Below are 20,577 nucleotides of genomic sequence, written 5' to 3'. Positions count from 1 at the left end.
CAATGCTCAACCTCTGATCCACATCAGCCAGACTATTTTTTTTACATTCTTTTTTTTTTAATGAATTTTAATGATTTCAGAGAGGGAGAGGAAGAGAGAGAAACATCAATGATGAGAGGGAATCAATGACTGGCTGCCTCCTGCACATTGGACTGAGCCCGCAACCCAGGTATGTGCCCTTGACCAGAATCAAACCTGGGACTCTTTGGTCCACAGGCCAATGCTCTATCCACCGAGTTAAACCGGCTAGGGCTTTTTTACATTCTTAAAAATGATTAAAGCCACATCCATTTATTGCCTTAAACATAGAAAATGCTTAAATTGAAGCACAAGTTTGATTTAATATGTCGATGACAGTGTCCTTTGAAGATTATAGTCAAATAGTAACTTTTATGGAAGCAAAATGATTAAAAGAAACAAAAAGCCAAGCACAAAAGTCTCATTGAGTGGCTGATGGTAGAGCTGGTAGGTTTGAAATTCAGAGAACTCACCATTACAATACAATTGATGCATGGTATGAAAATAAAATCACCAAGGAAAGTATTAACCCTCATAAATGTTCAAGAGGTATAAAGTTCTAGACACGGGTAATGTGAGGAAAACCACTAATACTCACAGCCAACTGGGATTCACCTAATGAGATTAAAATGATATAGAGAGAGGACAGAAATGACACCCTGAAATGTTCATTGAACACAAGAAGGATATAATTGACAAATGTAAGCATTCAAGAGGCTACAATAGAGTAAGAAAGAGAGAAAATCCATGTTTGGATTAAGAAGGCCTTCTTCCTTGAGGTTTCTTTATGTGGATTTATTATTTTCCTCTCTTGCCTTGTAGTAGTTAGATTTCAATGCTAAGTTTACATTTAACATGTGACAAAAATATAAATTCCTGATTGATAGGAAGATAAAAATAACTGTTTAGATCAGGGGTCCTCAAACTACGGCCCGCGGGCCACATGCAAATACAAATATTGTATTTGTTCCCCTTTTGTTTTTTTACTTCAAAATAAGATATGTGCAGTGGGCATAGGAATTTGTTCATAGTTTTTTTTTAAACTATAGTCCGGCCCTCCAACGGTCTGAGGGACAGTGAACTGGCTCCCTGTTTAAAAAGTTTGAGGACCCCTGGTATAGATAAAGCAAAGATGGGGGGAGGGGCGGCAGAATGAGAGTCTGTCTCTGACCCCAAGGCATTCATGCCTGGATATAACTTTTCCACTTAATGATAATCTTCAACAGTTATTGGGATCTCTGCCTGCTTTCATTTTCTTTTCCTCTGGCAAACTTCCATTTGCTCTGGCTTTTGCAATAGTAAAAAATAAGTAAATTTGACTCAACAAAACCAAGTATTATTTTACAAATAACAAACTGAAAAATCAACCTAAGGTTTGGCTTGTTGTTTTTGAAACCAATGCTTTAAGCAACAATGCAGATAACCCCTTGAGATTTACATGAGCTCATCAGTAGCAAAATCATTTCTAAATAAGTTTAAATGTTTTCCAGAGCAAGAAAGAAACTCTTTAAACTCCTGACTTTCTTGGCACATTCCACACACCCACCTAATGTTCTTGTTATCCAAATGAGAACAGAGCTGAAAGTAAACTCACTCCAAGGCAAAATTAAAAGGTGAGATATTTGGCTCTTGATTTTGTGTTGAAATGACTATAACATCTTAGAACTTGACTTGGGGTCCACAGATGAGGTCTTCAGAGATACATTTAATAACTCTCATAAATATCTTACTCTTACTTTATCAATCATGTAGAACAGTTAACTTTTTTTTTTTTGAGCAAAACAAGAGAGTAATAATGAACATAAAAAAACAGAGGGGGCAGGAAACAGAGGGGAAAGCTTTAAGAATCAATAAGCCACCCCCATGCTGCGATAAACAACTGATGCCTTCAAGCAATTGGCAGCTGAAGCAATTTGAATAGTAAGAGCTTTTAACTCAGCAAAGAGCTACATTGAAAACCTTCCATACTGGTGGAAAATGTGAGACACATGGACCAGCTGAGAGTCCTGGACCTTCTTTTAAATGCCTGCTGTCACCAGTCCTTAGGAAACAGAAGTAACACAAGAGCTGAGAGACAGTTCAACCACGTACCATCATGATTTAAATGGACTGCACCTTACAAGGGAACCTGCTCTGGGCTCATAGCAACCAAAAATCATAGAATGAAGGTTCAATAGAAAAAGGAAGCTTGAGGCCCTACATACACATCCCAATCAGGGAAGGACACTGGACCCAGAGAGTTAAGAGATCCGTTCCAAGAACCCATTTCATCATATGAACAAGATATTAAGCTTCATTTCTCTTCAATTTAATTCAACTTTATCCACTCACACAAAATTACGATTCTATAAACATGCAAATCTTCCCTATGTTCTCCATGAAACTATTTTTGCCTCAGTCTTGAATAGCTATATTTACATGCCCTCCAAAATGCAAAATCTAAGGCATTATAAGTGTTCTCCTGTGGCCCCCAGCAAACAATAAGAACACTTGAAAATACAAAGAATCATAGAAAAATAAAGATCACATTTCACAGACACTAGCTTTTTCACCACAGAGACAACTATTTACTTCAGCAAATACTGGGTCTTTTATAAGGCAGTGTCAATTTTATTGCTTTTGAAATAATGTGTAAAGTGTGAAACTTTACAATTTGCACATAAGCAATTTCCAACTTTAAGTTTAAATATGTGGTGAGAAGTACATGCATACGAATATAAATCTTTTAATCGCCATCATTTACATTAGAAATTTCTTTATACAAACATCTCAACTTTTTTCTTTAAAAAAAATTAGCAACTGGTAAGAACCCTCTGAGACTGCAGAAAATCCAGCTTTCCATTTCAGCAGGCTTTCACTGAGAGATGTGAGTGATGGCAGATGAAGGCCTCTTGAGAATAGACTCAACAGAAAATGACAGCGGTTCATTCACAGAGAGTTTTGTTCCAACTTGTTTGGCTACAAAAAGGTCTTTTGCGCATCTATCTATTGTAAATGTGTACTTCTGGTTCTCCTTGACTAAACACTCTCTGTGTTTCTTAGGGGCCTCTTCAAAGGCCTCTTTGACAAATGGTGTTTTCAACTCAGGACCCGATTTGTCATTAAGAGTTTGCTGGAATAATGAGTGGAATGGATTATGTTTAAGTGGCAGAGGGTGCCTGGTGCTTTCTTTGCTGATCTTGGTTAAGATGTGCCCTTGAGCTGCCAGGGAGTCCGTGTCAACAACTGGAGAGAAATTCCGTCGGGGTGGGGAGAACGCAGACCTCTCAGGGACAGCCTGGTGACCCTGAAGGTCACTTCTTGAGGTCTGGACCTCGGGAGTGTGAGGCAGCACCAGAGAGCCTTCCAATTTGGGTGGCATCACGTCGTGTTCGGCACTGAGTCCATCCTGGACTTGTACTCCCTTCAAGTCCCAGCTGGCCCCAGATTTCAGGGCTTGAACTGAGGTGGTGGTGTTTAGCAGGCATTGCTGGTAGAGGAGAGTGTCACTAATGGGGCCACACTTGGGCCAAACTAAAAATCTTGAGGACAAAGGATACTGTCTGTAAGTCGTGGCCACACTGACATTTGAAGAAATTAGTTCCATATTCCCAGACCCTGAATACTGCATGGTTAGATCAAGACAGGTGGGCAAAAAATTACAGAAGTCTTTGCTTGGTGGTTCCACCGGGGTAGGGCTGTAGGCACTTTTGTAGTTGTATTCAGGTCCATGCACCATGCGGTTGGGCAGGAACAAGGCAGCAGCTTGGGAAGCTTCCAACATCTCCCTCTCTTTATATTCTCTCTCCAGCATAATATTCTCCAACTCTTTATCAGCAAAGGCCCGCCTTTTCCTCATCCGGTCACTTACTGGGGGAGGTAGAGGTAAGCTCCCTCCCACATAAGTCTCTGCTGGTATGGGGCGGTAGCCTAGAATAAGCAAGCATTGCACATGAAAGAGATTAACATCTAGGAAAGAAAAATCTGGAAACCCAGAAGGCAACAGAAACACTGCAAATTGGCAGAACAAGTGTTTACAATTCTGTATCACTAACATTTCTATACAGAAAGCAAAAGTACTGGTTCAATTTTAAATTGTTCCCTTTGGGGGAAAGAATATGTGTGTTGTAAAACTTTTTGTTATTGTTTTTGTAGTTATAAGTGTGTTTGTTTATCTTGACAAGTGTACTTTACTGGCTGAAATTTTAATATTCTTCCCAGGCTCCTACATATTAAGAGACAAGGCTGCTGATCTTATTTCAATCAATGATTTACTACTATCCATATCATCTCATTCCATTATTTAAAAAAGATATCTATACCTAGAGCTGATGTCACTTTTAGTTTCTAAAGATGGCTCATTATGTACATTGTAACAGTTGGAGAATAATCCAAGGAGAACTAGGAAAAAAGAGAAAGTTAGAGCAGATTAGTGAGGAGAAAAACAGAAAAGACATAAGGAAACAGGGAAACACAGAAAACTAAAAAGAGCTGTTAACTAGTCAGATTCTTCAGTGAACTTTGAACCAGGCCGCTGGCTACTATACTAGTACAAACAAGCAAACAAAAGTGGGGCCAGGCACTGAGATGCCCTGCTATATTGAAAATAACTAACACATCGTTTTTCCCAAGCACTAATCCTGTTGGCCAGATCCCCACATGGTGGAACATGCAATCATTAGAACATAGATGAAGTCATTGCACACTTTGTGAAGTCAAAAACAAAAATCGGTATAACAGCATAAATAGAATTCCTGATAGCATAAAATGCTTTCATCATCCCCAAGTACTTGCCACTATCAAATTTGTTTGAAGGATCCATTGTAATGTTTGTGTTTACATAGTGACAAACCCATCGTACTCATTTGCAAATAAAATGTGAAAATCAATGTTTCCTTTTCTATGCTAAGTTTTTTGCCAGGAAGTTATTTACTTAAATTTACTATTCCACTTCATCCTCCCACTTCTCAAATTGCATTGAGACAATTTCAGTTTATTAGTGTGGTCTCTATGGTTATAAAATTTGTTTAGCTAGTTTGTAATCAAATTCACTTTTAATGCACCAGAAACTATTCTAAGGTCAGAAATACACAGCACAAGGTAAGACATAAACAAAGTTTAAAGCCTGTCCAGAACAAACTCAATTCAGAAGCCACATAAGAAAAAACAAAATTCAAATGTCTACTTTAAAAGAAAAATCTGCTTTTCAACCTGAATCTTGATGTGACAATAATTAGAGCAAATATAAACTTTTCTTTTCCTTAAATGGTGAAAGGTAGTCAGTATATTATTTATCAGATCAATAAATAAATTCCAGACCCAAACAGAGATGCTTTGAAAAATCAGTAATATTTTAAGAAAAATTAATGTATCCCCAGGATTTATAGAAAGTGAAAATATGGAGTTAGAAATTTCACACTGTTCAAATTCAATCTCAACTTCACTTGTTTCATTCTACAATCTTACCTATCAAAATAGTAAACTGTGAAATAACCACAATTACAGATAAGTCAGGAGGGAAATGGTAAAATGAAAAAGAGTGGAATCAGAAGTTGGATCACCCAGACTAGAAGTCTTTGTTAGTGGGGGTACTGTTAAACTCCTTATTTGACATACTCTATTCAGCTCCAACAACAAAACAATTTTTTAAAATTTATTTCCTTTCAGGACATCTGCCCTGGATCATGTGGCTGTGTATCTTTGCACACCACTCACACTAGGGCAAATTTCACATGCACTCCATCTTAACCCAACAAAATTATCAGTGACAAAAACAGGAGGTGTGTGAGATTCATTTTCTCACATCCTGATTTCCTTCCTCTAACAAAACCTTCTAATAAAAGGTATGTCCCCCTCGGATTACTCCTTCAGAGGTTAACAAAAATACCATATAGCCAGAATGAAGAGAATCACTCAGAACCTGCTTTTAAAGGTTAAAGGAATGACTTTGCGTTGCTTTACCTTCTAAAATACTTTTGGCCAGCAGACTGGGTGCCCTCACTTGCCTCTGATACACGGCTTTGCGCTCGAAATTATTCTGTTTCCCAGAAAGCCCCTTCTTGTCCTGTAAACACAAGAAACATAATCATTAATGCCCTGAAGAGAAAAGAGAAGGAAAGGGGTGTCAGCAACTCTCCCCGACCTAAATGTACTTAATTTTCCTATTCCCTGTGAAAATGATTCCAAATTTATTAGCACACCATAATCCCAGGGCAACGGAGCTAGCTCTGTCCGAAGCCACCCACTGGGGACGTGGGTCCCGGCTTCCTCCGGGGCTGCTTTGCTAGGGTCCTCCCAGTCACAGCCAGCAGCCAGAAGTGGGGGGACGGCCCGGAGGAAGGAAATCCGGTGGAGCAGACGGTGGGAGCCCAGCCTGAAACAGCACCGGGTCCTCTGCGGCCGGAGGAGGGGCTGAAGGTGCCCAAGACCTGCCACTGGGCAGTGACTGGGGCTGGTTTCTGCTCAGCAGCACGGATGGGCCGGGTGCGGGTTGCAGGGAGAGAGATGAGGGCCCGTATCTCTCAGGCTCCGGGTCTGGCCGAAAACTCCGGATTGCTCCCGGGGCGTCTGGGACTCAGCAAGGCGAACAAAACCCTCGGAGGCCCTAGAGGGACGCAGCACAAGACCTAGCTGCCGCGGTCCCTGCCTGGTCGGTAGGCTTCCGGGCCCTCCGTCCAGCCCAGCAGGCCAGGCCGCGGGGAGCGAAGACACACAGGGCCCCGTGAAACACACCGGACGCGGGAGGAGGCCGAATCGGAACCCAGGGCAGGGCCACCTCGGGCGTCCAGCGCGCACTCTCCGCGGCCCTTGGGATGCTGCTTTCCAAGAGGGTCGCTATTTTCCATGTGCATGGTGATCCACTCCCTAGCCAATCCTCGCCAAAAAGTAAAATTAAAAAACAACAACAACAAAAAACACTCTTGCCCTAGCCGGTTTGGCTCAGTGGACACAGCATGGGCTTGCGGACTGAAGGGTCCAGGGTTCGATTCCCTTCAAGGGCACCTACCTCGGTGGCAGGCTCCCGGCCCTGGTCCGGGCCCGTGCAGGAAGCAACCACCAATCCATGTTGTCTCTCTCACATCGATGTTTCTCTGTCTCTCCCTCTCCCTTCCACTCTCTCTAAAATTCAATAGAAAAAAATATCCTCGGATGAGGATTAAAAAACAAAAAGAAAGCCTTCCCCGGCCTTAGCGTGGGAGGGGGCGCTGGAACACGTGGGAACTTCCAGGCGCCTCCACCGGCAGCGCCGCTCTCCCCGCCGCGGGGCCCATGGGGGAGGCCGCAGACACCCCTCCGCCGGCGCTCAGGTAGTTTTCCGGGCTGGAAACTTCCGGCTGCGTGGTCTTGAGTTGCAGACACGCAACTTCCCACGCAACTTCTGGTCTCGGCTGCACCATGGGCACCACGCTCAGCCTTCATTACAGGGCCCCGGACGGAGGGCGGAAGCTCCGCGCCATCAGCACGAGTGCAGCAAAGGACGCCAGGCACTGCACCCACCCGTCCCATCCTCCTCCCGACACCACCAAAATAAACTTTAAAATATGAACAGTAAAATGCCTTTCCCGTCATGTCCCGAGCGGGCCTAAGCGCTTCCAGGGCCCCCGACAGCCTCTGTGTGTAGTTCTGCTCATCCTCACCTGAGGGTAGTTTTTCCCACTGATTTTTAGGGAGTGAAGGGGAGGGAGGAGGGAGAGGGGAAGGGAGGAGAGAGAAAGGAGGGCGAGCGCCTTGCTGGCCTCCCGCAGGCGCCCCGGCCGCGCCAGGGACCTACCCTTGAGCCCGGACTTACACCCGCGAACCTCTGGTGGCGCAGGCCGGCGCTCTGACCAGCGCGCCACACCGGCCAGGGCCTGGCAGCGTTTTAACACAAAACCTTTTCCACCAAGTTCCCGGGCCACGCCCCGGGCATCCTCCCTCCCGACCCCGTCAACCAGCCGTCGCGGGGAGAGACGTGTTCTCCCACCTTCCCAGGGCCTGCCCCGCGCCCCCAGGTCGCCGCGGGCCGGGGGCGTGGGCGCAGCTGCCCCCTCGGGCCCCGCACCCCCCGCGGCGCGGCGCGGCCCGGGCGCCCGTACGCACCTCGGTGGCCTGCTGCCTCCGGAGCGCCACCTGGGCGGCCATGACGCGCTGCCGCTCCACCACCAGCAGGCAGTTGGCGCACTGGCAGTCCCGCCAGCGGCAGAAGCGCTTGTGGCCCTTGAGGCAGGACACCACGCCGTGGTTGCGGCAGCGCGCGCACTTGGGCGTGCGGCTCAGCTTGCGCGGCTCCGCGCCGCCGCCCGCGCTCGCGCCGCGCTCCGGGGGCCCGGCGGGGGCCTGCGCGGCCTGCGGCGCCGGCGACGGCCTCGGCGGGACGCCTCCCTGCGGCTCCGGCCGCCCGGACGCCCCCGGGGACGCGCCCGCCTCCTCGCCGTCGCCGTCGCCCTCGTCCTCCACGTCGTCGTCGTCCTCCTCCTCGTCTTCGTCGTCCTCGCCGTCCCCGTCGGCCGGCGGCGGGCTGGGCCCCGGCGGCATCGGCGGCAGCGCCCCGCGCCCGTCCTCCTCCAGCTCCAGGCTCTCCACGTCGATCTCCCAGTCCCCGGCCGCCAGGCCCGCCTGCCGGTCGGCCATGGCGCGCGGCCCACGCTCCGTCGCCTGCACCCTGTGAGACAGGAAACCCCGAGACCCCCAGGCCGCGGTGAGGCTCCGTCCCCAGGCCTTGGGCCCAGGCCTCCCGGTCGCCCCGCCTGCAGCCCCTTGGGGAGCCCTGCTCCCCACCCGCTCCTGACAGCCAGGCCACACGTGCCTGCCTTGTATCTGTTGGGCCCTTTAAATACAGTTCCTCATGTTGTGACCCAACCATAGAATTATTTTCGTTGCTACTTCATAGCTGTAATGTTGCTACTGTTATGAATCGTAATGTAAATATCTGATATGCAACATGGTCTTAGGCGACCCCTGTGAAAGGGTCGTTCGACCCCCAAGGGGGTCGCAACCCACAGGTTGAGAACCACTGCCCCAACCCAACAAGTTTTTACCTATTAATTCCAAGTGCTCCCTGAGCACCTGACCTTTAACCGCAGCCTCTCTAGCTGTGCACGCGCTTTACAAATCACACACACACACACACACACACACGCACGCACACACAAGCATTGTGTCCAGAGGCTGCTTAGACCCCTTGTCAGACTCTCCCCTTCCCCAACTGGTATGGCCATGATGAATATAAAAATGTCAATGAAAGAATTACTTCCCTTTTGATCACAAGGGGCCCTTCAGAGAGGTACCGCCCTATGGCCCAAATGTCTCTCATCCCCCTACATCACCACAAAGACCCCCTTCTTGGGCTTGAAGAGGACTTCTCCTCTCCCATTGCCACCCCGGCTAATAGGTGACTAAACAACCAGGGCTGGGCTGTCCTTGCAGCCCCATGGGCCACTGGGCAGGGAGATGCAGGTGCCCTTCCAGCATCAGCAGTGCTTGGGCCGTGCTGGGCTGAGCCGTGCGGGCTCTGTGCACCTAGGGCATGGTTTGCACTTTGAGGCAAGGCTTTCAAGTAAAACAGAGAAGATGAGGAGAGGTGGTTAGCACCCTTTGCCCTCCCGGACACCCCAGCAACATCACAGCACTCACCAAGACTCTGAGGCCCGGGCTAGCAGCCCAGGCAAAAGAGATCCAACCTTGGGACCTGGCTCTTGAACTGCTGGCTGTGCTTGCAAACAGAAACCGGGGTCGTCACACCCTGCCCCGAAATCGGGGGGCTGGCAGCTGGAGGCCCGGAGCCCTCCGGGTGGGGAGTTGGGTAGAAAGGGGATGGAAAAGGTGAGTCAAGTCCTTACGGCCTCGCCCCACACATCCCGGTCTCTGCAACGATCAGACCGGTCCTCGGCGGTCCGGGGCGCTAAGCCTCTCTGAAGCTACTTTCGGCTTCCTCGGCCCCAAGCTGGGCGGGAAGGGCCAGCCGCCCAGGCCTGGCTCAGACCGCGGACTCTCGGGCGGGCGGGCGGGCGCACCCAGCGACTTGAGGCGCGGCGCTCCCCGCAGCAGTCTCCAGCCTCCGCTCCCTTTCCCAGTATTATCCGTTCCGGCCCCCGAACTTCGCGCCCGCTGATTGGCCAGTTGTCAGGCGGTGTGCACGCTGATTGGCCGAGGCGCGCCGCCCGGAGCTCCCCCGCCTGCCTCGCAGCCGTGCACGCTCCTCCCCGCCCGGCCCCGCCAAAAGACTCCGCGCGGCCTTCGGTGCAGCGGGGTTGCGGGTACCGACGCTAAACCCAAAGCGTAAAGGCGCCTTGCGGGTGAAATAGCCATTTATCTCCCCGACTAGAAAACAAACAGACACACTATTACGAATAGCGTTGTCCACAAGAGGAGGTCATAGACTTGGCAGAGATAAAAAGGCTGCTGATCTCTACGCTGTCAGCATCACCAGTATTTCTGCGACTCAATCATTAACTCAGATTGGGTGCAAAATGACGCCTCTCTGATCAGGTGCACAGCGCCATCCTACTTTCTTTTGCAAGACTAAATAGTTACCTTGCACCGCAGCGCCGAATCAGCGGACAAATGACCTGTAGATACGTTGGTGGCGAGCACCTCTCATCGAAGTGCGAAGTTAACCATGCCTGTGAGACAGGCAGGTCGCCAAATCACCTATGTCACTTAACGTTTTTCGGCTATGTCAATTACTATTACAGTTGATTTGAAGGAGAACGGACTTGCCTTTAAGAGATTTACATAAAATATATTGCCTCTAAGCATGTTTTTAAACGAAGCTTTTTTAAAAAAAATTACTCTTTTAGTGTGCATGAATTTATAAAGAAAAAAGACCTCCTGTCTCCCTCAAAAAATTCTTGTATAAATGTTTAATAACAGTTAAAATTTACATGTTGAAAGGAACTAGTCTCCTAATTAAATGCTGCATTCTATATCTTGGAGTAAACCTAAAATCACTTAGACGCTTTTCTACTTAACACTTTGAAATAACACCTCTCGGAATCAATTTAGGAGACAGATTAGGAAAGTGAGTGCCATGGCGCTGAGCACATAGTAGGCTGCCAACAATTATTTGGAAGTTAAAGGAAGGAAATTGCTGGACTGAATCTAAGTAACCTTTCTGGGAGCCGCTTGGGAAGTTAGAAGTTAACAAAGCTCAGAGAGTTTGGAACAAGGCAGCTTAGAAAACACCGTGAAACTAACGCAATCCACTGGATGCGCAGGTATCCTACAACCTTTGTCGAGTTTGGAAAGTCCTTCCCCAGCGGCGACCAGGCACTGTGACTTCCCTTTGTGCGGGACTTCTCCCTGGAGTCGCTTAGGACGCCCAGGGAAGGAAGTAGAGACACCGTCCAGTTCATTCCTCGGGGCAGCTCTGTCGCGCTGGCGGCTCGGAGGGTGACTTGGGAGCCCTGCAGGCTCAGACATGGGATAGAGTCAACCGCGCGTGCCTCTCGCTTGGCATCACTTAGTAACACCAGTGGGTTTCACCTTTGGCGTAGCCCCTTATACTTACCAAAGTACGTTTGTTCACCTACGTTAGTTTGGATTCTTGACTGCGGGAGAATTGTTATTTTTTCCCCGATCTTCCAATGACGAAACAGATTTAAAGAGGAGCCCTGGTCTACACAGTGGTCTGCGGGAGGGCAATGGACTGGTGAGCACTTTGGTGCTATGTCGACCTCTGCTCTTAAGTCTTAGAAAGTTCCTGGAGCCCTTCGCTACCAGCCAGAAAGACTCACCACGGGTTCGCGTTTATTTTATTCCCCTGCAACCCTACTCATTTTAGTACCTGACATTAGGAGCAGCCCTCCGGTAACAGGTCAGGGCACGTTTTTATCAGCTCTTATGTTTTGTGTGTGTGTGTGTGTGTGTGTGTGTGTGTGTGTCCCTGCTAGTTACATTTCTGTCTTTGAAACCAAGCTCCGCGAAGAGTATGCAATCTACAACCCACCCACCCGCGGGGGGCTGTGTACTCCGGTTGGCCAGCTGGGCTTTTATGAATTGCTTGGCGGGTGGGGGAAAGCAGGAAATCATTAGCCTTTCACCAGTTATTATGAAGATTAAGGAACAAAAATCAAGAAAATAGATTTGTTAATTTGGGGTAACTATAGTGGGGAGAAGGGGGACCAGGAAGGAACAGGAGGAGAAATGGGCTTGAGCGGCTGTTTACTAAAATAAAGCAGATGGGCAGCCCTTGAACTAGTTCCGAATTGTAAAAGCTGCTCTGTACGGAGGAAACAAGTGAGATTTGTGTACAGTAAACTACAAGAGCTCGAACCGTGCAGCACCGGCCGGGAGAGAGGAGAGTGGCTCCCCTCCTCCCTTCTCCCCGCCCCCCACCCCCCACCCCGCCACCGTTTCCTCGCAAAATCCTATGCAACAGTCCCACTGCTTCCTCCAGAATTCCCTGCCCATCTCCCATTGCCCCGCTCTCCCCACTAGTCCTACCCTCCCAGCACCCCATCTTGTGCACTTGGGGGCGTACACCTGTCATTGGGATCCAGTTGAATTACACTCCATTCCCTGGCCCTGACCTCCCCTAGGAATCAGGACCCCACCCACTGCTGAGAGGTGAAGTCGGGTGGGAGGGCGCAGGAGGGCGGGAGGTTTGAGATGAAGAACTTCGATATGAAATGCGAAATTACCCGCATTTTCTGGGAAAATTAAAAAGGAATCTAAAGGTGCACAAGCAAGTTAGCAGAGTAAATATTCAGAGACCATGAGTCAGAGAGCCTGGGCTCCAGGCTGGTGGTTGCACTGACGACATGACCTTGGTCGATTAGTTTTCTGGGCCCAGTCGCTCAGGTGCAAAACGGGAAGAGGGGCCGTCCTTGGCCCAGTGGTTGTGAAGGCAGTTAATAAGGATAGAGAGTCTTCGCATAGTATGAGCTCAATAAACATTTATTTATCCCAGAGGCGGCAGCGCGTGCAGTTCCCGGAGGCCCCGCCGCCCCGTAACTGAAAGGCGAGAGCAGCGCAGGGAATCCAGCGCCTTTCTCCAGGTTCCTCTCTTAGAAGAGGTCCGGCATTGGCTGAAGACCTGTTAGGTGAGGAAACAGAAGTGCTTTGGGCTTGTAAACCGACACCAAATTACAAAAAAATGCCATTGGAGCCCCCTCTTGTAAATTACAAAGCGGTGGGGCCGCTGTTTACGCTGCCGCTGCCCGTACGCTCGGGCGGGGTGGCGCGGCGTTTGCTTTTCTCCTAGCTGGCCAGCGCGGAGGCCCCCCTCTCCCTCTCCCTTTCCCCCAAATCGCTCTCACCCGCACCCCTTCCGGTCCCGCGTAGCTAAGACCCACCCCGGTGCGAAGCCTTGGCAAGTCAAGCGAGGGAACCTGAAAAATAAAGCTGGAAAGGAAGTTCCCCTTCTTCTCCTTCTCTTTCTTGATGAGGATGGCTTTCTTTTTTTACCACAAATACCACTACAAAAAAAAAAAAAAGGGGATGTATGTTTCAATTGGCTCCTGCTGACCCATCCAACTCCCTGCTGTGAATCCCAGCGGGCAGGCCCCTGCCACTCCACGTGACCTGGGTTCTGCATGACCACGCGGTTGGGGTCCGGCTCCAAGTCCTGTCCACCTCTGCAGCCTGGACCAGCCACCTGTCGCGCGATTCATGGAACCCTTGGCCACTGGAGTTGAGCGGCTCTGGGCGATTCTCAGAGGGGAGGGGGGTTGTGGGGGGGTGTTTTGGCTCCGCGCTGGCAATCCGGTTTGGAGGCCGAGAGCCCGGGTTTCAGATTGGACAGACAGGGGTTAAAATGCCGGATTTGGTACTTCTCAGCTGGGGTACAGCGAAGAGGATCTTTAACCTCCCTTTGCGATTCACTTTCCTCAGTGGAAATAATCTTAAAGGAGATGATGCTTGTGGACACCCCTGGCACACTGATGGCCCATGCTGAACATTCAATACTTGGGAGCTGTTATTTGTGTTAGTCTTGTTATCATTCTGACTCGATGAACTGACCTGCTGAGTCTTGAGGCCCTATTACCAGCTTCCGAGGCCCAGGCCTAGGCCTGGAGACAGGCTGGGCGGGAGGACCCTGCCCTCCACCACTAGCCTGAGTTGCCTGGCTCTCTCTACCTGCTGCCTAAATTGGTGAATGATTTGGGGAATTTCTGGGCAGCTCCGTAGAAGTGCTTTGCTCTGGCCTGATTATGGCTCTGGTTTCTCAAGAACTGACCTCGAATCCACCTCCTCTCACGGAAAGCTACTCTTAACATTGTATTGTCTCACAATTTTGACCGGCTGTGGACCCAGTGAAATAAATAATCCCAGATGGGATTGCAGAGATATGATTTCTCAATTTGCTTTGCGTAATGAAATATACGACCTGTCACAAGCAATGGGAGTGGGGGGGGGGGGGGTAGCTTGCGAGATATAGCTGTTCTCGAGGCTATTCGAATTCTCTCATTTTCTGCTCTGCGTGTCCAAAACAAAAGAAGAGGGGGGAAAAGCTGAAGAAAAGGACAATGCAATCTGAGCTCTCATGCCTCTTCCATGGGAAGCAGGGTTTAAACCACAGGCCTTTAAGATGCGCTTAGTGCGCGCCCCTCGGTTCACAAGTGGGAAGGAAAATTGAGGCTCAGAAGTTCCTGGGATAAATACAGGGTGTCCCCCCAAAAATGTACACACACTTTAAAACTGATAACTCAATTTTGAAAATGAAATGTATTTTAATAAACACTGCCTTTATAATCATTCAAAGTGTGTGTATACATTTGGGGAGGGACACGGTATAGTGCCTGCATGGGGCCAAATAGGCCATAGTAATTTCAGGGCCCTTCGTGCCTTCATAGAATTTTTTTAAGTGCCCTTTGCAGCAGGATCTGGAGTCAGATGCTGGGACTATAACGCAATCATGCAGGGCTTATGGAAGGATCTGCCAGCCCACCCACCCCACCACCCAGCAGCTTCCATCCTCCGCGCTGGAAAATGTGGCTCAGTTTTCGGCTAGGAGATGAGGCAACCGCAGGCCTCCTTGACTTCTCAGTACCCATTCCAAATGGTCATCAGGGGAGGTAGCGGGGCCTGGGTTCCAGCCCAGGGGTGGTGTCCTGGCTGTGGAAAGCAGCCATCAGAGGGCATGTGGCTGGTGTCCACATCAGGAGACCAGGCACACACATGGGACTCCAGCTCTGTGCCACCCTGCAGCCCCTAGGGGACCTCATGATTAACCAAAACAGAAAACCCTTAACCCTGAGAACTGTCCACCCCTACTCTGATCCCATATTGGGGTTTAACATTTTATCCACACTGAAATCACTCTCCATATTTTCCCAACAGTACAACTACCAAGTAGAAAAGAATCAAGAGAGGGAGAGGTGAAGCAAAGCGTTCATGGGGCAGGCACAATGGTGGAAACTTAATGTCATCCATGTGTAAGAGCCATTGGGCAAATCCTTTCACCTTCCTGGGCCTCTGATTCCCTGACTATAAAATGAGGGGTACAGTTCGGTGATTTCAAATTATATCTCAAACATTAAAAGCTTTAACAAATTTTGATGCCCTTTTGATACACTCATGGCTTAGATAACAAGATCAAGGGCACATTGAAAGTCCAAGAAGGGTGGGGAAGGGATTAGAAACAAATTTTGATGTTGATTTTGACATCTTGGTGACATTTCTGTTCCTCTGTACTTGTGCGATTGATCCTGTCTAGACAAAATCCTAGTCAATAATGTGAAAACCAAACCAAAAAAAAAAAATCTGTCAACTGGTGAAAGATGAGGACATAGAATAGTTTCACAAAAGATGCCATTCCCTAGAGCCCAGATCCAATGACGATTTGTTCAGGTGACAAAGAGTTCTCACAAGTCATAAAGGTCCCACGATCCTGTGGCTTCTAGATTAGGTCCATTGTGGCTGGAGTTTGAGCAAAAATAAATAAATAAATAAATAAATAAATAAATAAATAAATAAATAAATAAATCACCCGCCTGCTTACTAGTAAACAAGCCTCGGAGCCCTGTCCTGTGTGATAAGCAGCCTCTGCGGTCTGGGTTTGGGCTCTGGGAAGGGCCAAAATACTTCCTTTGCTGTTATCTCTGGGAAATCTCTCTGGAGTGTTCTTGCTGGCAGGAGGGGTTCCTCCGGAATTCTATCAGGAGCATCCCTATGCTCAAGCTTTACCCTAGCCTGGGGAAGACTCCAGCAGAGGGACTTGCACCACATAGATGTTCCGTAGTGTCTGTCCTGGTGGATTGGGGTGGGGTGGGGAGGGAGTGGATAAGAAGAGAGGATCAAACTGTATTTGGCTCAGTCTTTGCTCTCATATGGACAACAAGTGACTGTCCATATATCCAAGCGACTGAAGTATGATCCCATGTCTTGAAGCCAATTGGCAAAAACACAGACACCTCTAAAAGACAGAGTTCTGGGATTCTTTCAGCCTATGAAATAAGTGGTGGAAAAAAACCAGTAAGACTCCAGGGACTCTCCTGTTCTATTGCTAGCTTTTCCAGCTAAAGTAACCCTTGATCTTGAGCCATTTTACTCACCAGCACTCCTTTAGGCTTTGACTGGCTACTCTGCAAAGTGAACGACGAAGTTGAACGACATCATCTCCAATGTTCTTCCCCATATTTTTTTAATACTTCTACATGGGGTGAAAAAAAAAAGGAAAAGGCTCATGTGAAGGTTTTGTAAGGAGGTGTGTGGGGAGGAAAATGAGGGGACAGGGAGAGAGAAAGTCCAGCTTGAGGGTGCACCCCTTACAGCAAAGTGCTACATAAACTTTAAGAGCGCACAGGGAATGTATTCTCTTTGAAAAGGCTGACCTCAGAGAGCAAGTGGGTGTTCTAAAGGAGGGAGATGGGCAGGTAGAAGGGGCAAGCGAGGGGGAGTTGTCACTTGCTTCACGCTGATTTAACGCAATGGCGGGGAGCACAGGTGCAAGAAACTCCAGTCCCCTACTCTTGCCCACCAAGCCCCCCTTAGCCCTCCACTCCTGCCCCTTCTGTCGCAGAAAATTTATTAGTGAGGTGAGGCCAGGCTAACAAAACTGCAACCCTGGGCGCTTCGGACCAGCGAGAATGCTTTGATCCTCCCCCCGCGTCTAGTGGTCCCCAGCCGATTGCATTGCCAAACGCTGGGGTCACTGCTGGAGGACCCAGCTTCCCTGAAACCAGTAGCAGGTGTGTCCACCCTGGAGCAAGAGGTCGTGCCGGGGGTCTGTGGGGCTGGCTTGTCGACCCTCCTTCTGCAGAGCCTGAGGCATAGCGACCCAGCCACTGACCACCGGCCCAGGGTCCCATGGTCGCCTGGAATAGGGCAGCAGCGCACACCCGCCGCGTTTAATCCTTGCCACCTCCCATTTCCAGGAGGCGTCCGAGGTCTATAGTGTACAGTAATCCATTGGGAAAGTTGGAGGGTCACCAGCAGAGGAAGGGGAGGTTGTAGGGGTCATGTGATTCTCTGCGGGGGGCCGAGGTGGTGTGGGGGGGTCTAATTCCTGCTCCTTCCAGCATTTCAGCTTTTACTTCCAAGAACGGAGTCCTTCTTGTGTTGATTCTTGGTATGACTTTGCCAAGAAGGGAAGGAGAAACAATCACAATTATTGAGGGCCCACCATTGATCAGATTCAGTGCTAGACCCTGCCAGCTTGGCGGTATTGACTCTTCACAGCTCTTCATTTTACAGTTAAAGAAGTTCCCAGAGGCTGTTTTGTCCTGGGGGCAGGACTTAGACAACAGAACCCAGATCTGAATCAGAACCATCCCATTTCCACATCCTTCCCACCAGGAAGTAGCTGTGGGGCCCACCGTGCCAGCTTCTAGGAAACCAACCCCAGCCCCTCCCAAGCCTCCAGCTCTTTGTTCCAGAAGAAGCCAACTTGATCTCCCTAACACAAATTCTGCAGACTCTTCTCAAAACCGCCACACCCTTGCCCCCCCACCACCACCATATCCTTGTTCTCTGCCCTTCTCCACACCCATCCTCTCTCTCCACTCCTGCTTCAATTTGGCAAATCTCTCAGCAAAAACCGCCCTGAGGAGCAGGGGGCATTTTCCGTGCATAACATTTTCAGAATTTCACTTTGTAGCCAGCGAGGCAGGCTAAAATTTGATGGTAGGAAATGACCCAAGACAAATCCACGTAATAGAAAGATTGCGGGCAGCTGTGTAGACCAGCCTGGGCTCGGAGAGCATAACCAACCCAAGTCATTTCTGGAGCCTCTTGAGAGTTTTGGACAAGTCACTTCACCTCTCGAAGCCTCAGTTGCTCACTTGTAAAAAGGGATAATAAATATTTTCCTTGCCTGTTATCAACAGTTTCCTAAGCTCAAAATGAACAAGAAATGGAGTTCTTAGAAAATCATAAAGCATTTTGAGCATAAGGTATTCATGACGTCCCTGTTGTCTTATTTTGTTCACTTTCCAGCCAAGGAACATCATGCCCTGAGTAAGCAAGTAGATAGGATCAAAAAAAGATGATGTTGTGAAAGGCCACAGAGGTTAATGCAGATGCTGTTGTATTAATGGTTGCTCAAGCAATACCCTCCTCTCACATGAAGCTGCCATTACATTCCTTCATCAGCCAAATACAAAAGCCAGTGCCTTGCCTCCCCTGTGGCCACCAGAGAACAAAGCTATGGAAATGTTTGCATGGATTTCTGTATCCCTGTGGAAGCACTGAGAAGAAAATAGGATTCTCACTTTGAAAAGCAGGAGGAATGCAGAAAGGTAATAAAACCTTGCTAAATAAACAGGTTGACCCAAATGTTTTCCATTTCTTCCAAAGAAACTTATTATGTGGAAAAAAAAGGTTCATCTTCCTCTCTCTGTCTGCTAAGCTGCTTGCCAACTGCAACTATAAGCTGAACTGTTCTCTTTTCTTTTACTTACACATTTTATAATGGGAGTTTTTAGAATATTTAAAAGTAGGCCGAATAGTATAACACCCATTAGTCTAATTCAATAGTGTGATATCCAGGCTATCCATATCCCTATATGGATATATAATATCTGTATATTCATTAGCCAGATTTAATAGTTGCCATAGGCCACCTTTCTTTCTGCTCAGAAACATGCTTCGGAAAGTCCTCTGCCTTTCTGTCAACCAAAGCTGCAGCTCCATTGACTGAGATAGTAAGATTTACTTCTACCAATTGGATGGAATTTCTTGGGTCTCAGATCTGATACTTTCTCCCAGCCAGCATGGCTCAGTGGTTGAGTGTCGACCAGGAAGGAGGTCACACTTTGATTCCTGGTCAGGGCACAGGTTGCAAGTTCAATCCCCAGGAGGCAGCTGATCAATAATTCTCTCTCATCATTGATGTTTCTATCTCTCTCTCCCTTCCTCTCTGAAATCAATAAAAATATGTTTTTATAAAAAGCAGTAATTTAAAAAAAGATCTGACACTTTCTAGAATTCACAATTTTGTGATAAATTATTCCACTAAAATACCCATTATTTAAGCACCTGGTTTGATATCAGTGGACTGCATACAGAGACACAGGTAGCTAAAGTGAACCGTGGCTCTAGATTCTAAAGTCTAGAACTGAATTTCCCATAGCTTGCTTTTCTATCTAACTTGGGGGACTTCCTCTAAAACACACAGGAATTAACAACTCCCGCCAAAGGTTTAAGATTATTACACTGGACGGGCCTGGAATTAGTTCCTTGAGCAGAGAACTTACCTCAGCCCTGGGTTTAGAGCTATGAAACTATTGGATTCCTCCCCACTCTGAGAATTCTACTCTTCACCCAGGAGTGAAAACATGTACTGAGCCCAGCCTAAGACAACCTTGCCTGCATCACACTGACGTTAACAACTTCCCAGGATCTCAAAACACAGGGTTTTTGTTGTTGCTGTTGTTTTCTTTTCTGCAGTTTTTCTTCATCCCAGTTTGCACAATTCATGCAGACATCTGCACACTTAACTTTCATCTACTTAAGAATTACAAAGTCAGTAGACTTCACTTATCTTTTCCAAAAGAACTAGATCTGGCCTCAGTACAGTCCAATATATGAAAGCACATAATCAAGTTCCAGTTATAGCACTCTCTATAGTATTCCCAGATGCCCCGTGTCATTTGGCAAATCCATGATGTAATAAATATTGATAGTTCCCTTACATGTGGTGTCAATATCTACTCAGCCAATGTGTGTGTTTTTTCCTGCACTCTCTTTTAAAAATATGTCACTAGGGTTGTCCTGAAATTTGTTTGTACTCTGGCAGCTTCATTAAATGTCAACCAGATGCAGAGTTTCATTGTTATGATTTCTTTCTTTTTTATTTGTCCCTGTGGATTGTTGGTGTTTTAAAACAGTTTTTTAAAAAGATGTCTGTTCCTGACTGAAGATAAAACATCTTAAAAATCAATGAACTTCCTCGCTTAACACGTTTTAATTTTCCTTTCTGGCTACAGGATCCCAGTTCCGGAATTTCAAACGTTTTTCCAGTCAAGACACAAGTGGGGCCGCTGCCTGAGTGCGTGTAGCTTAATGTTACCGTAGTGGTGACTTTTGCACCACAGAAGGGACCTGTCAATTACAACCTTTCACCCTCCACTTACGGTTTACACACACGCTTTCACTCAAAGCCCTGTTTCCCTTCTCTCCTTTCCAAAAATATTCTCCTTCTGGGATGAAATTTTTCAT

General features: G+C 47.9%; 1 protein-coding gene and 1 long non-coding RNA gene across 5 annotated transcripts; both read right to left on the bottom strand.

Annotated features, from left to right (window-relative positions):
* Nucleotides 1–2,607: 2,607 nt before the first annotated feature.
* DMRT2 (doublesex and mab-3 related transcription factor 2) lies at nucleotides 2,608–9,967 on the bottom strand. 4 transcript variants are annotated; one of them, XM_070431559.1, is made up of 5 exons: nucleotides 9,610–9,967; nucleotides 8,077–8,638; nucleotides 5,959–6,061; nucleotides 4,320–4,398; nucleotides 3,776–3,927 (listed from the first exon to the last, which is right to left on the bottom strand). In XM_070431559.1, the coding sequence occupies exons 2-5, from the start codon at nucleotides 8,605–8,607 to the stop codon at nucleotides 3,861–3,863; spliced, it is 780 nt and encodes a 259-aa protein (XP_070287660.1). In that variant the 5' UTR covers nucleotides 8,608–8,638; nucleotides 9,610–9,967; the 3' UTR covers nucleotides 3,776–3,860. The 4 variants fall into 4 exon arrangements, with proteins under 4 accessions (XP_070287658.1, XP_070287661.1, XP_070287659.1 ...); XM_070431557.1 differs by lacking the exon at nucleotides 4,320–4,398 and having other exon boundaries at nucleotides 2,608–3,927; XM_070431560.1 differs by lacking the exons at nucleotides 4,320–4,398; nucleotides 8,077–8,638 and having other exon boundaries at nucleotides 2,608–3,927; nucleotides 9,610–9,684.
* A 2,920-nt stretch (nucleotides 9,968–12,887) lies between these two features.
* Nucleotides 12,888–19,673, bottom strand: LOC139020529 (uncharacterized). Its single transcript, XR_011473323.1, has 4 exons — nucleotides 19,614–19,673; nucleotides 16,473–16,570; nucleotides 13,272–13,394; nucleotides 12,888–13,012 (listed from the first exon to the last, which is right to left on the bottom strand). It is a non-coding gene; the product is annotated as an uncharacterized lncRNA (long non-coding RNA).
* Between the last annotated feature and the right edge of the window lie 904 nt (nucleotides 19,674–20,577).

The sequence above is a fragment of the Myotis yumanensis genome, unplaced genomic scaffold (assembly GCF_028538775.1).
Source record: "Myotis yumanensis isolate MYYU_CA2020_CCGP unplaced genomic scaffold, mMyoYum1.0.hap1 SCAF_12, whole genome shotgun sequence".
Taxonomy (NCBI): Eukaryota; Metazoa; Chordata; class Mammalia; order Chiroptera; family Vespertilionidae; genus Myotis; species Myotis yumanensis.
Note: the sequence above shows the minus strand (reverse complement) of the source record. Positions and strands in the feature narration are given on the sequence as shown.

Excerpts from the sequence above, each read along its gene's own strand:
- DMRT2 (XM_070431557.1), bottom strand. The coding sequence starts at position 8,607 with ATGGCCGACCGGCAGGCGGGCCTGGCGGCCGGGGACTGGGAGATCGAC. Across the intron at positions 6,062-8,076 it reads GGAGGCAGCAGGCCACCGAG|GACAAGAAGGGGCTTTCTGG; the intron begins GTGCGTACGGGC and ends TTGTGTTTACAG. Across the intron at positions 3,928-5,958 it reads GGCCAAAAGTATTTTAGAAG|GCTACCGCCCCATACCAGCA; the intron begins GTAAAGCAACGC and ends TGCTTATTCTAG.